At 29.5% G+C, this 13,500-nt stretch overlaps 1 protein-coding gene across 1 annotated transcript; it reads right to left on the bottom strand.

The window, feature by feature from the left end:
* Positions 1-7,870: 7,870 nt before the first annotated feature.
* On the bottom strand, positions 7,871-13,295 carry LOC107441177 (uncharacterized). The gene is made up of 3 exons (XM_016054332.3): positions 13,081-13,295; positions 11,752-11,865; positions 7,871-9,022 (listed from the first exon to the last, which is right to left on the bottom strand). The coding sequence occupies exons 2-3, from the start codon at positions 11,854-11,856 to the stop codon at positions 7,988-7,990; spliced, it is 1,140 nt and encodes a 379-aa protein (XP_015909818.2). The 5' UTR covers positions 11,857-11,865; positions 13,081-13,295; the 3' UTR covers positions 7,871-7,987.
* Between the last annotated feature and the right edge of the window lie 205 nt (positions 13,296-13,500).

Raw genomic sequence — 13,500 nt, 5'->3', positions numbered from 1 at the left:
AAAAGTATTTAATATTTTTGTATTACATATATATATATATATATAATTATAAAAACATGCTTAAACAAAACTATAAAAATTAGAAACCAGCACAAAATTATTTCGCATGAAATGCTTTATTGTAATGTGAGGAGGAATGCGACTTTTCTTTTGGAAAAAATTAATGTAAAATTTAAATATTTATTTATTTTTAACCAAACTATGTGACTGGTTAGTACTACTTTAAGTAAGAAAATTCAGTATTCTTTAAAGATAACGTTCTGTAAAATTTTTAATACCAATTAAGTTTCTTTGATTGAAAATGAAATCTTCAAAAAGTCGACTAAATGCNATTTTAAACTTATATATATATATATATATATATTATTTTAAGTACCGGCACTCAGGGTGTTAGTTACTTTTTACAGTAAAATCATTTAACTCTAATAAAATAAATATTACTGTAAAAATTACGGTATAATATTTTACTGAAGTACTCATATGAAACTAAATAAATGTGTATATTTTTTTGACTTATGATGGGCAAACCACTTAAAGGCATGCCACTCTTGAACTATATATTTAGGTACATAGTGTAATGTCAACTTAAAACGACCCAAATGATTTCATTTTGAATAGAGAAAAAAAAGCATAAAAGTTTTATCAGAAATATCAATATTAAGCATAGATAAATCATTGTGAAAACATTTCAACAATCTTTTGAATCAGCTATTATTCTATCAAAAATGTGATATTGATACTACCAGAAATAAAAAGAAAGGTTTAAAAAAATATCGAATATGAACAACATGAATTGTAATCATAAAATTCTTATTTTAGTGCCATAAACGGTATATTCTGTTTTCTTCGGTCAGACCACAAAGCAGCGTTCATGTGCTTAAAAGCCCGTGACGCCAACAAATTTTTTGTGGCTTTTCAAAATTACTTCTGTTTACTTTTTTTTATTTGAAGGCCACTATGCCGGTGGTTTGTTAGTTAAGAGTTGCCAAGATCAAGTGTTGTCTAAAAAATAAAAAAGAGCAAATTGTTGTTAGGTGCATGAAAAAAATATGTTTAATTGTGTTTCAAAAATATCTCATTTCTGTCATCTGTTACAGTTGCAAAATATACTTTTTAAAGAATAAGTTCGAGAGGTTAACTTTAATTTTAGGGAGAAAAAAAACCTGAAAATATGACACCAAAATTACTCGATTGTGAACTGAAAAAAAAATTAAACATTTTACCAAATGAAACTCAATTTAAAAGTCAACATATTAGAGTATCATATGTCAATTTTAAACTATAAATGTTTAGTTTTTATCTTAATTAATATATCACACAATTATAAAATAGAAATAATTAATTAAGTTTCCTTAATTAAGTTCCCTTAAAACTTAATTAAGTTATTTAATTTCAAAAAATAATTTTAACATTTTATTAAATAAATCCATTTAAAATTCACTAGGAATCACTCATGAAGTTAGTTAATAGTTTACGCAGGAGGGTCTACCCCTGCTCGCAATGCTCACAGTCCCCATGATTGTTTTTCATTCATTTCTTTTTCCTCAACCGTCAATATTTTCCTCAAAAACAAAGAGCATTTCACTAAAAAATGTGCAATTGTTGTAGTTTTATGCAAGAACCTTTTGTTTATATTTTCTAATTGTGACGAACAAAGCAACTACTTGGATTTGAAAAATAACTAACTGTACTTGGAAAAAAAATAACATAAGGAATACTCATTGTGTGATTTAATAAGAAATAAATGTGAAATGTGAATCGTTAACGAGACCTATAACATTTCAAATAGGAATAGGAATAACATTTTTCTCTCTTGTGTTAAATTTTTTATAGTTTTCTAAAACATTTCAGTAGAAATGTTAAGATTTATATAACTGGCAACAACTATTCTCTCTCTTTTTTTATTACTTCCTACATCAACTAAAGTTATATTATAAATTACGATCTCGAATGAGAAGAATTAATTTTTCTACAACAATGAATAATTCGTTATAACTTAAAACCAAATCTGAGATAAACATTACTTAAAACTGCATTAACTTTCTGAACTTAATTAGAAATTCTTAAAAAAATACTCGCTTAAGTTCACATGACCATTAAAAATGACCGTTTCAAGACGTCAAATTTCAACTCAGTAGTTGTATTTAAGTGAACTGCAAAGTTGCCAGCATGGAATTTTTTACTACAAGTTGAACAATCAAACTAATTAATCAATGTTAATTTTTTTTAATTTCATCCCTATATTTTTTTCTTCTCTTCCTTGTAATTTTCAGTTTCTAAGACTTGTAGTTTTTGCGTAGCAAAAAAAAAATATAATACCAATTTAGGTAAAGCATGAAAAGTGAGAAAAATTCAAGGAAGAAAGCTTTATAATTCTCAATAGCTTACAAATTGGAGTTCATACACAATCTCGAGTTCAGTTCATAAATAAAGATGACCCATTCTGCATGGTAAATTTTTATTCTATAGCTGCCTTTCTGTGGGCTACAGATTGTACCAAATCATATTTTTTACTACAAGGTTAACAGTTAATAACTCCCGAACTAATTATCAATCGTTAAATCATTACATGTACATTTTTCTTTACAATATATAATTTCAAGTTTCTAATTGTATAATTTTTGCGCAACAAAACAAAACTTCAAAATAATATCGCATGTGTTTATTCGCAAAGATAGAGTTGAAAAGCAGTTGGAATCTCTATACGATGGTCTTTTTCAAGTCGTTGACTGAAAAGAAGAATATTTACTGTAGAAATCAAAGACAAAGTGTGTCGATTGATGGATTAAAGCCAGTATCTTTCTTGAAATTACCAGGCATTACTACAAAACAATCAACAAAGGCATTAAGCCTAACTCTGTAACACTACCTCATAAAATTTTAAACCTTCCTGAAAAACTATCATGTACAGGAGGGGCAATTACAGTTTCTATGCGATTTAGATATTAGTATATACATATCAATAATACTTATTTGTAAATAGTTTGTTTTAAAATATTTCACCATAATTGCATGTATACTATACCGTACTGTATATGCATAATTATGGTATTTACAGTACTAGGTAAGTTGTGTACCGTATGCTGTACTCAGGGCCAGATTATCGCCTAGGCCCAATAGGCACGGGCCTAGGGCCAATACTTTTAGGGGAGCCTTAAAAAATTAGTAAGAAGTCCACATTATTACATTAAAAAAAAAAATACTGAAAGAAACAGTTTATCTCAAAAAAGGCATTTTTTATTAGAAAGATTCTTTATATTGTGATAAACCAAACTCCTGTAAACATTGCTTAAATCAATTTCGAAAATAGAGCTGAATTTTAATGGGTGCAATTTTTACTCCAACGGTTTAAGCAAATGCAACGAGAATGCATATTCACAAAGTCTCTTATAAATGATTAGTGTCAACAAAAATTAAAAGCTCATTCTTAACAAATATGTAAAGCTGTAGATGGAAGGCTGCAAACTTTAAAATAATTCAGCTAAGCAGTGACTTTTAGCAAAAATCATTGATTTCAATTGTTTGTGGTCACCAAATTATTTTTATTTTCATACAACATTGCTTAGTTGTTTTATATTTTACTTTAATATTTAGATGCGTAAGCTTTATCTTAGAAAAATAATCTTCAATTGTCTACTTTCTCTTGAATCATGCAGATAGATTCTTTTTATAGTTAGGACTACTCTTCAGAAATTTAAATTCAAAATATTTCGCTAGGGGCCCTTAAATTTCGTGGGCCTTGGGCCTGAATTAGTCTTGATCGGTTCCTGGCGGTACTGTAACCTATAGTGACGGGGAAAAGAGCACTGTTGTGGCTTGAACTTATACAGGTCTCTTAAATAACAGTTAATATCTTTTTCTTTTATTTTAATTAATCATTATGTTTCTTATCGCTTACTTTGATTTATATTATTTTGTTATTCGTTGTTATTATGTATGATGGTTATGACAACTTTCGTTGTTATGGGAACGGGGAAAAAATTAGCTTTTTTTAAAAAAAAATTTCACCGTTTTGCTATAAATAATTGAATCTGCTTTTAAAAATGTCCTTAAACTGCAGTTTTCTTTAAATTCAAACAAACGGCAAAAACTAATTATTAAAATTATTATTGTGAAAGCTTACGTCAATAGAAAAAAATTGATATGATACTTTTATCCGGCAGAATCTTAAAATCACAGATATATGATCTTTTCACTGTTGCTTTTAAAACTAATCTTTATCCAACCTTATTTCAAAGTATCAAGTATATGTAAAATTAATTCCAAATATGTTTTATTTAAAATTCCTTTTAAATGAATTTTAAATAGAAGTCATTTGAGAAATATAATTTCGTTTTGAAAACGAATTATATTTTTAAAATGACTTTGAATGTTATTTAATATCATATATTTTATATTCGATTTATTTTATTACGATTATATTTTATATTCGCACTTTTATCAAAATATTCTATCCAAATAAAAATTTATTTTTTTGTTAAAATATTAGTTTTTTTCTTCTTCCAAGAAAATTTTTTTTTGAAAGAAATAAAAATATAGGTATATTTTAAAATTTATAGGTGTGAGTCAGTTTATCAAAAATATAGCCAATTTTAGTGCATATTAGCATGACTTTTAGTTGATAAGGAAAAAAAATTAATAAGCGAAGCTTTGCTTGATACAGCTAAAATGATTTTGAATCTGAGAAAGCAAGATTTGAAGGACATTTCGCTAAGAGTAATATTCGATTCTTCTACCTTTTCTTTTCTTAAATCCTATCAGGGATCCTATCAGCAACTTGCCGTAATTCTCAATGTCAGATACAGGACCTCTATGTGGGGTTAATATGCACAACATGATTTTTATTGTCAGCAATTTACCTTGGTAATACGCGTTAACGTTTTTGGTATCGTCAAAATCAAAAGTTAGTTCATTCTATAAAGTAATTGGTTGATTGCTTGATTTTATTTTTGACTTTTTAGACATAGAAAAATAAGCTAATGACATTATATTAGTTTCCATTACGGCAATGATATTTTAAATAGTTTGATTTTCTTTGCATTATATATTTTTAAAGTGATTGAGAGAACTGATTCGATCAACTAATGTGCCGACTGTTTGATTGCAGTAACTAAATTTTTTGTGGAAGGGAAAAATAAATAAATAACATTATGTTAATTTAACAATATCGAAACTTTGTTGCAGATGATATCAATTATCTGCCTAGTAGGTATTGTGCAAATTGCCTAGGTAGTTTTCTTATTATCTAAAGTATAAAGTGTAAAAAATATTCCCGTAAAAATTACGGTAAAAAGTACGAGTAAAAGTAAAAGTAATTTTATCCAGCAAATATCAAAGATTGATCTGTTGAGCAGGTAATGTGTAAATTATCTAGGTAGTTTGCGCATTATCTACACTGTAAAAAAATTCCTTAAAAATTACAACAAATAGCACCGGCACTCAGGATGCCAATATTTTTTACAGTAAAATTTTTTTATTCAGCAAAGATCAAAGATCAGCCGAGTAGATAATATGCAAATTACCTTGTAGTTTGCAGTTTATCTAAACTTTAAAAAAAAATCCATAAAAATTATTGTAAATAGTAGAGGCCCGCAGGAGGCTAGTACTTTTTACCGTAAATTCCATTTTTTACCGTAAATTTTATGCCGTAATTTTTGCAATAATGCTTACTGAATTCAACGGATCAACCAAGCTAATCTTCATATTATCTATATGATGTGTGGAATTATCTGCAGTGCAAGAAATTCTTGAAAAATTAAAGATTTCTACACTTTAATGTAGATTCTGATTCTTAACTGATTCTTAAACTTTAACGGTAACTTTCACGCCATTTTCTTTTGAGTTCATTACGAAAGCAATAACCTAATAATAGATATTGCATATTTCAAACAAATTCTGGCATCATGACTTTTCAAGTAAGTGGTGGAATTAAAGAGCGTAATTCTATAAGATTGAAAGACAGGGTGGCGCGCGTCGGATCCGTTTCCAGCGTGGCGACCACTTGAAAATAAAATAGCCCCTCCACCCCTCCCAAGCTCGAGCTCATGAAAGGCGCTCTTTCATTCTGTCATTATCACATTATTCTGTTTTTTATTGAAAAATTAATTCTAGATCCTCTTGCGCTGTAGAATTGTCTTATTTGTGTTTTTCACGGAAACTAACAGAACATGAAGGTTTCATAAACAAACTAACATAGTATTTTTTCGTCGAATCAATTTATCCTTCACAATATGATGAATGTATTAGATGAGAACACTTTAAAATGTTCTCAAAGTTTGTAACTATTTATCTTAACGAAAAGAAAACTTTAGATGGAGCTGATATGAAAACTTTTATCAAATTGTTTTGGAACCTTAGAACTCTACAAAATTTTCATGCATATTAAAATATGGTATACAGCAGTGGTTTCAAATTTCTTTCGGCTTATAGAATTCTTAATGGTGTTCCGTGAAAGAGTTAAAAGTGTTCCACGAGAAAGCACTTTTTATAACCAGTGACGAGTTTTGAAACCTCTGATTATATTTAGATCCTACCTATAATTCATAATGTATTTAATCTTACGGTTGCCTTTATGAAATATTTCAAAATTTTGAACTAGACTAAGTTTTGCACAAAGATTGCAAGTTTAACTGTCGGGCATTAANAAGGTCAAGAAAACTGAGATGGGCACAATAGGCCTTGGCCTTCTATTTGCTATCGCGCCGCTGAGTTTAGATTATATTTAGATTCTAAACAACCTATAATTCATAATTTATTTAATCTTACTATTGCCTTTATGAAATATTTCAAAATTTTGAACTAGACTAAGTTTTGCACAAAGATTGCAAGTTTAACTGTCGGGCATTAAACCTGATATAAGACTACTAATGATAAAACGATGAGAAATGTTTATTCCATAAATTAAATATTTTAAGTGTAGTCTTTATAGCTTATAACGTTCGCAATTACCTTAAACTTTATTAATAATGTTGGGGCTCCGCCGAAATTTTTTTAAAATTATTTAGAGTTCCCTAGCCGAAAAAATTGGTAACCGCTGCTCTAACTGATTGATTTTCTTTCAGTGGAACCCCTACTTTTGCAAATAAAGTTTAAAAAGAAAATTGTGGGCGTTATAACCAATAAAAGTCTATTATATTTTGAAAATGTTTTTTTTCTTCTTCTTTTTACCATTATGTTTATGTTATGTATCTTAAATTATGTTTTATGTCTGACCGTTGAATTCGCAGTCCTGAAGATGAATATAGTCAAGTTATAAACTTGTTTTTGATATGTTGTATAGTCGTATCTGAAAATTAATAAAATAAGCAGAAATATGGTTTTCTTTGAAATAAACCATATTTCTTTGAAATAAACCATATTTCTATATAGGAACTGCTGTAAGCGTTGGAAATAGTTATTATGGAAACATGTTTCTTTATTAACAAATTTGAATATTTTTATTTTCATTTGAAAAGCGACATGAGAAATAATAATGAAAGTTTCATAAATGCATAAACCTATCATAATTTGCTCAATATATAGTTCGAAGAAAAATTTTATTTATTAAAAAAATTAGCCATTTATTTTTCAATGACATTTTACTCTAAATCATTTCATAAGGGCAAGCGAAATATGAAATAAATTGTGGATTATTGATAGGATCGAACTATAATTTAAGGTTTCAAAGGCTCGGAATCACATTAACTTTTCCACGGAATCCTAGGGATCCGAGGAATATTATTTGGGAACCGCTGCTCCAGATAACTATGAGTTTCTTAAGAAATTTTTAACAGGATGTCGATGCAACCTGTATAAATAGGGTTTACCACTTGATTACACGATCAATTGTATAAATTACTAAAACTGTATAAGACAATTGGTCTTAAAGCAATTACAAAAGAAATCCATTTTAATTTTTTTTTTATCTTAACGGTTTACATACTTTGTGGAAGACCAAACGATAATAAAAGAGTAAAACTTGATTAAAAAGTACACTAATCTCTAACGCTCAAGAAAATCTTCTTATTGAATTATAAACATGGAAAGGTATACTTTCAAACAAATCAAAAATAGGAGAAACGATCAAAAGAACATTTGTAAAAAAATTATCAAGTAAAACTGCTGAAAATCTTCGGTGCTCATCGCGCATGTTGCCATTTCGTTTATTGTGATGAAATCTGGTACTTTGTTGACGTGCATCCATTTTAATCTTGCCAGCAGCGCAACTGTCGGGAAGTTTATTAATCGCTGTCTGACAGTGCAACATTCTTTCTGGAACTTGCCATTGCTTCAAGTTTTTATAGATTGGAAAACCATTCTTATAGGTCAAATCAGATACTAACTTTTTAGGTTGAGTATCCTCTACTCTTTCCAGAATTTGCCTTTGGTCCACATTTGCGTTGATAGGACAATCATTTTTCGTGATCTGGTTAAGTTGAGCTTCTTCAAAAGGGTACTTTTGTATTAAATGGTTGGATTGAGAGACAAGATTTTCAGGTTCTTCCATCCCTTTACTGGAGTAATCAAGAAAAAAGTCTTTTGCTTGTGTGCCACTGACTTCTTGAAATGAATTTTGTTGAGTTTCCTCTAAGACTCGCCTTTGCTCTACATTTCTATTGAAAGGACAATCATTCTTAATGAGCAGGTTGGGTTGGATTTCTATTTCTTCTGGCGAACATTTCTGGTTTTCTACTGTAACAGGTGGTGAAAAAGTGGATTTCGAGCCATAGTTTTCAATTTCTTCATTTCTTTTATTAGTCAAATCAAGAAAACGGTCTTTTGCTCGTGTTCCATCAATTTCTTGAAAAGAATTTGTTTTATCATCCCAATAAGACAGCGGCAAAGGTGGATTTAAATCGTTGCTCTCGAATTGACTGTTGACTTCAGAAGCTTTTGGTTCTTTAGAATTGTCGGTGTAAAAACTTGATTTCAGTAAACTGTAAGTATTACTAGTAAGAATAGTTGGTTTACCATTTAAGAATATCATTCCTGTGCTAGATTCGTCTAAATTGTTTGGTTTTCCTGTTGTAGCAGCATGCCAAAGCTAAAAAAAAGGAAAAACAAATATTTATTTTAATAAAGTTTTAATAGATGTCTAAGCTGACGTGACTTCATTTCATGCTGGTCAATCATTGCTAGAAGCAACGAGATACATTTATATTGGAATAAGGATAAGAATTGCCCTGGTGTCGACAACTGGTTACCGTTCACAATCACACAGCAATTGATTCAATTATAATAGTCAAGTGATATAGTTCAACCTCTGGTTTGAATATTTCTGTAGTTTACAATTTCTCTTTACAGCATGAAAAAAAATAATGATTTGGAACTGTTTCTAACTGTTGTCGGTGTATTTTATAGACAATCCTTCTCTTACGTGCCTACTGAAATTTCATCAGTGATATCACTTGGTAGTAGCAATCAATTGGAATACGTTCATTTGATTTCAAGTAAAATAGCTCAAGCCACTTGTTTAATTGATTGAATTATAATAGTTAAGTGATATAGTTCAGCCTATGACTTGAACATTTCTATTTAAAGTTAATTTTAATTAGCTCAACTTTGATTATTAATCCAGTAAAATTAGAATTTTTCTTCAGAACAATTAATACCTGAGATTTTTTTTTCGTAGAAAACTTTGTTATGTCCTCATAAAAGATAACTGGAAACTGGATCCTACTCTTCTCTCTATGCTTCCCTATTTTTTGAAGGAAATTGGGTGATTTGAGAAGTAGAATTAAATTTCTTCTGCACATGCAAATGAAGCATTATTTCCGGTGCATTCTTTTACGGTGAACTGAATAAGACCAATTACGAGACGATCGAACCAAAAATTCAGAAAATACGAGGGTAATATAAGCAAACCTGTACAATTTTGTTCTTCTACCAATTTATACATCAGATTTTGCTATCTAACCAAATGAAGCATTTTTACCTTCATATTTTATTACGCTAAATTGAAATGTTCTAACATAAATCAATAGAACTAATAGTTTTTTGGGGTGTCAGGTAAAAACCCTATTTTTACTGTATTTATGAAATAAGACGTTATAAATTAAAGTAAAAAAATTGCATATGAGGAAATGGAGAAAGTAAATGATCACAGCAAAAATATAATGTTAAAATATAGATTAAAGTTTGATCAATTGGTCATATTAAATAATAAATTGCAGTGATAAATTTCTTACATGTTTATTATTAAAATTCTTTACACTTATTAAAATAATTACATGTTTATTATTAAAATACACTTCTTCAACTAGTACATTATCACAACTAGAAATTACATTGCAATTTTTACACACTACTTCTCAATATAATCCCAACTTCTTACATCCATATGCATTTCCACATCTTTTAGTAGAGCATGAGCAGAAAACTATATTTAAAGGGGAAACAGGTGCTGGTGGCTACTTACCTCTTACCAGAACTATTGTTTTTAATGACCCACTTCTCAGGATTCAAATTGTTACCAAGCCAGGATTGCACTTGAAAGTACAATCGAAGGAAATGTTGTTGAGCTGAAGTCGATGTGGAAGGTTGTGAGCTCAAATTAACAGCTTGATTTCTCATAATAAATAATAGTTAGAATAAACATTAAGTACAAATTTAATACAATGAAAAATTTATAACCAATATTTGTACGTGTCAAATTAATGCATGTTTTGACAACCTAATAAATACCATATTTAAAAAAACTATGACTTCTAAACTAAACTTGATCGGTTTCATTCGATTCAGGGGGGGGGGGAATGCATCGGGAGCAAAGCCTTACTTGATTGCACAAAGGATATTCGATTCTCTCCCTCCCCCCAAATCATGCCATTTTCTCTAAAAAAAAAAAAGGGTGAAGTGTAGGAGGAAGAGTAGGGGAGTTTTCAGCAACATAGTTATAGTTTGTCTAAAGTAAGAACTCCCCTAGCCATTCGCTTGGACCCGTGGGGGTGACTATGTTAACGAGGTTTAACTATTTCAAATAGGGGCGTGGAGTCACAGTTTAGGACATGTTTTGGTCGGTGAGAGAAAGGGAATCCTTTTCTTCATTCTGTTGTTTTACCCCTAGAGTGAAAAGAATACCCTCTCTGAAATGCGCTATTCTTGTTTCCATAGCAGCAGGCGGCCTCAAACTTTGTGGCGATTGAAGTTCCTGCAGTACACAAACTATACTACATAATTAATTACAACATAACAAAGCTTTCTAGGAAAACAAAATCTTGGTTATTAATTTTTTCTATGAAAATGTCTAATTTTACTAGACATTTCGACAAAAGTACAAAACAGTACACAGGGAAGCATAAATTATCAGCTCGGAAAAATAGTTACATCTTCAAACTTGTAACAAAATAGGACGTGTCTATTCGCAAAATAACTCAACAACAAGTAGGACGATCTCCCCTATACAACAGTCTGGTGCACTTAGAGATCAAATTCGAATGTTTCTCTTCGAAAATTTAAAAAAAAAGCCGAGACTGTTAAAGCATCATAAAGAAGAGAGATTAAAGTGGAATTGAAATGGAAGTGAAATTGTTGACAAGATATTCATATTTAAATATATCTCTTAAAAACTATATGTATGTATTTTGTTTTTTACTCTTCATTAACTTAATCTAATTTTGGAAAATTTATATTACTTATAATAAAAGTCAACAAAACCACAGTGGTCTTATAATTTTGTTACACACTGTTTAGATTTTGTTACATTTAAACATGCCTTTTAAATATATATTCCATTATTGTACATGGTAGAAGTAGCATAGTAAAAAAAATAAATACCTCATGTTTTCTAAATTGAGTTGCATGGCTTCGTGTGACGGGTCTAGCCCAAGAAGGTATGGGCGCTGATTCGGCTTTCGATCTTTTCTTCTTTGAAAGACCCATGATCTAAAACTATTTTTTAAAATATTGTAATGAAAAAAAAACAAAAAAATATATTATTCCAGATGAGTGAAAAAGCATTGCGGCATCTTTGGTAATAATATTTCGCAAACAACATTCTAAATCACAATTAAATATGCTAAACATACAGTACTGGTTTAATTAATAGCTGTAACGTTACCAGGCCGTGCACAAGCGAGTGATTTCAGTGGTCTTCTTCTTCTACTCGAGTTGCAGGTACCCAAATGAATCATTTTTCTTTTAGATGTAATAATTCGTTTATCGTGAAAAAAAATTATTGCGCTTGAGTAGCGATGAGGTGAGTGAAGTTAACAGGGGGTATAGCTCCCCAGTTCATTTTGAAATTAAAATGTGCTCGATGGATGCGCCAACATTTCCTACCGATTTCAAGTTAGGTGAGTTTTCAGGCCAATATAGTTGTAAGAAAGTCTGCGAGAGTTCTTAAAATCAGTCAGACGAACTCTGCTGTTAACACAATGGCATGTCTACGAGTGACTAATTTTTTATCCAGTGAGCTTATTAAATATATATGACATCACTGCCATAAGATGATTATGTTTAATAAGAGAGTGCAATTAGTTCTTTGTACAATTTCATTTAGATTGTCGAAATAACAACAAAAAATCATCTGTTGTGTATGAAAACATTACACATTATGATTTTATTTGAAAAACATACTGCACATGAATTCCAAACAAATTATATCAGTTACAAATCGTATGTAGGGTATTCTCAGGATGTAGGTAGGATGTAATATAGAACTAACTATAAAGTTTTAAAGATATTTTAAATGTCTTAAGAGTTAAAGGATAATAATAAATCTTGTATTTTTCAACTTTCCCCACATTTTTCACGGTTAATTTTATGAAGTAAAATATTGCTAAAGATTATTTATTTAAAAAATTTCCAGCGCTATAATTGCAGACCATTTGTAGTTTCTATATAAATCTTTTTTAAAAATAATCCTCATAATGATTTCAATAAAAATAGGAATTCTTTGGTCAGGACTTTGATTTTTTAAGATTTTCAAACTTTCCAATTCGTCCGTCATTTTGGTCAATTGACTGCAAAAAAAAAAGCTACCACAGCCAATCCAATTTATTTTACTGGTTCTTTAAACACTTCAAAATAATTGATTTGCAAAATTACTTTTTAATAGTAAAAAGGAATTAGTTAAAATAATTAAAACAATTAATAAGAAGTTACCTTTTATTGAACCGAATTTTGAAGTTTTCGCATAAAGAATTTTATCACATAAAATTTATAATTGTTTTGAAATTTTGAGTTCTTCATAATTTTGAAATGGCTTTGAAATGATATGATTATGAAAGCTTTTGCTTATTGCTAACTCATTAATTTTACAAAGTATAGGAAATGCCAACAGTATCTTATTCTTGTATCAAATGGAAATAACACAGACAATCACTTTAACTTCAATTTTTGTTGATCGTTGCCCTTCCCATTGATTTACCATTACATTTATTAAAACGCGTTTTAGAGAAAACTGTTAACAAAAAACAAGTGATTTCACTCAACTTTTAGAATACTAATTTTAATATTACCTTATTACCATATACGTCACGAAAATTATTCACATTGAATAGGCAAGACGGAACTAGATCAGTA

Source organism: Parasteatoda tepidariorum, chromosome 2 (assembly GCF_043381705.1).
Source record: "Parasteatoda tepidariorum isolate YZ-2023 chromosome 2, CAS_Ptep_4.0, whole genome shotgun sequence".
Classification (NCBI taxonomy): domain Eukaryota; kingdom Metazoa; phylum Arthropoda; class Arachnida; order Araneae; family Theridiidae; genus Parasteatoda; species Parasteatoda tepidariorum.
The sequence above is the reverse complement of the archived record's forward strand: the minus strand, read 5'-3'. Positions and strand labels throughout refer to the sequence as shown.

Bases quoted from the DNA above. Each gene is read 5' to 3' on its own strand.
- LOC107441177 (XM_016054332.3), bottom strand. From the start codon at position 11,856: ATGGGTCTTTCAAAGAAGAAAAGATCGAAAGCCGAATCAGCGCCCATA. The intron at 9,023-11,751 runs GTATTTATTTTT...CCTTTTTTTTAG, and splicing joins CTCAATTTAGAAAACATGAG to CTTTGGCATGCTGCTACAAC.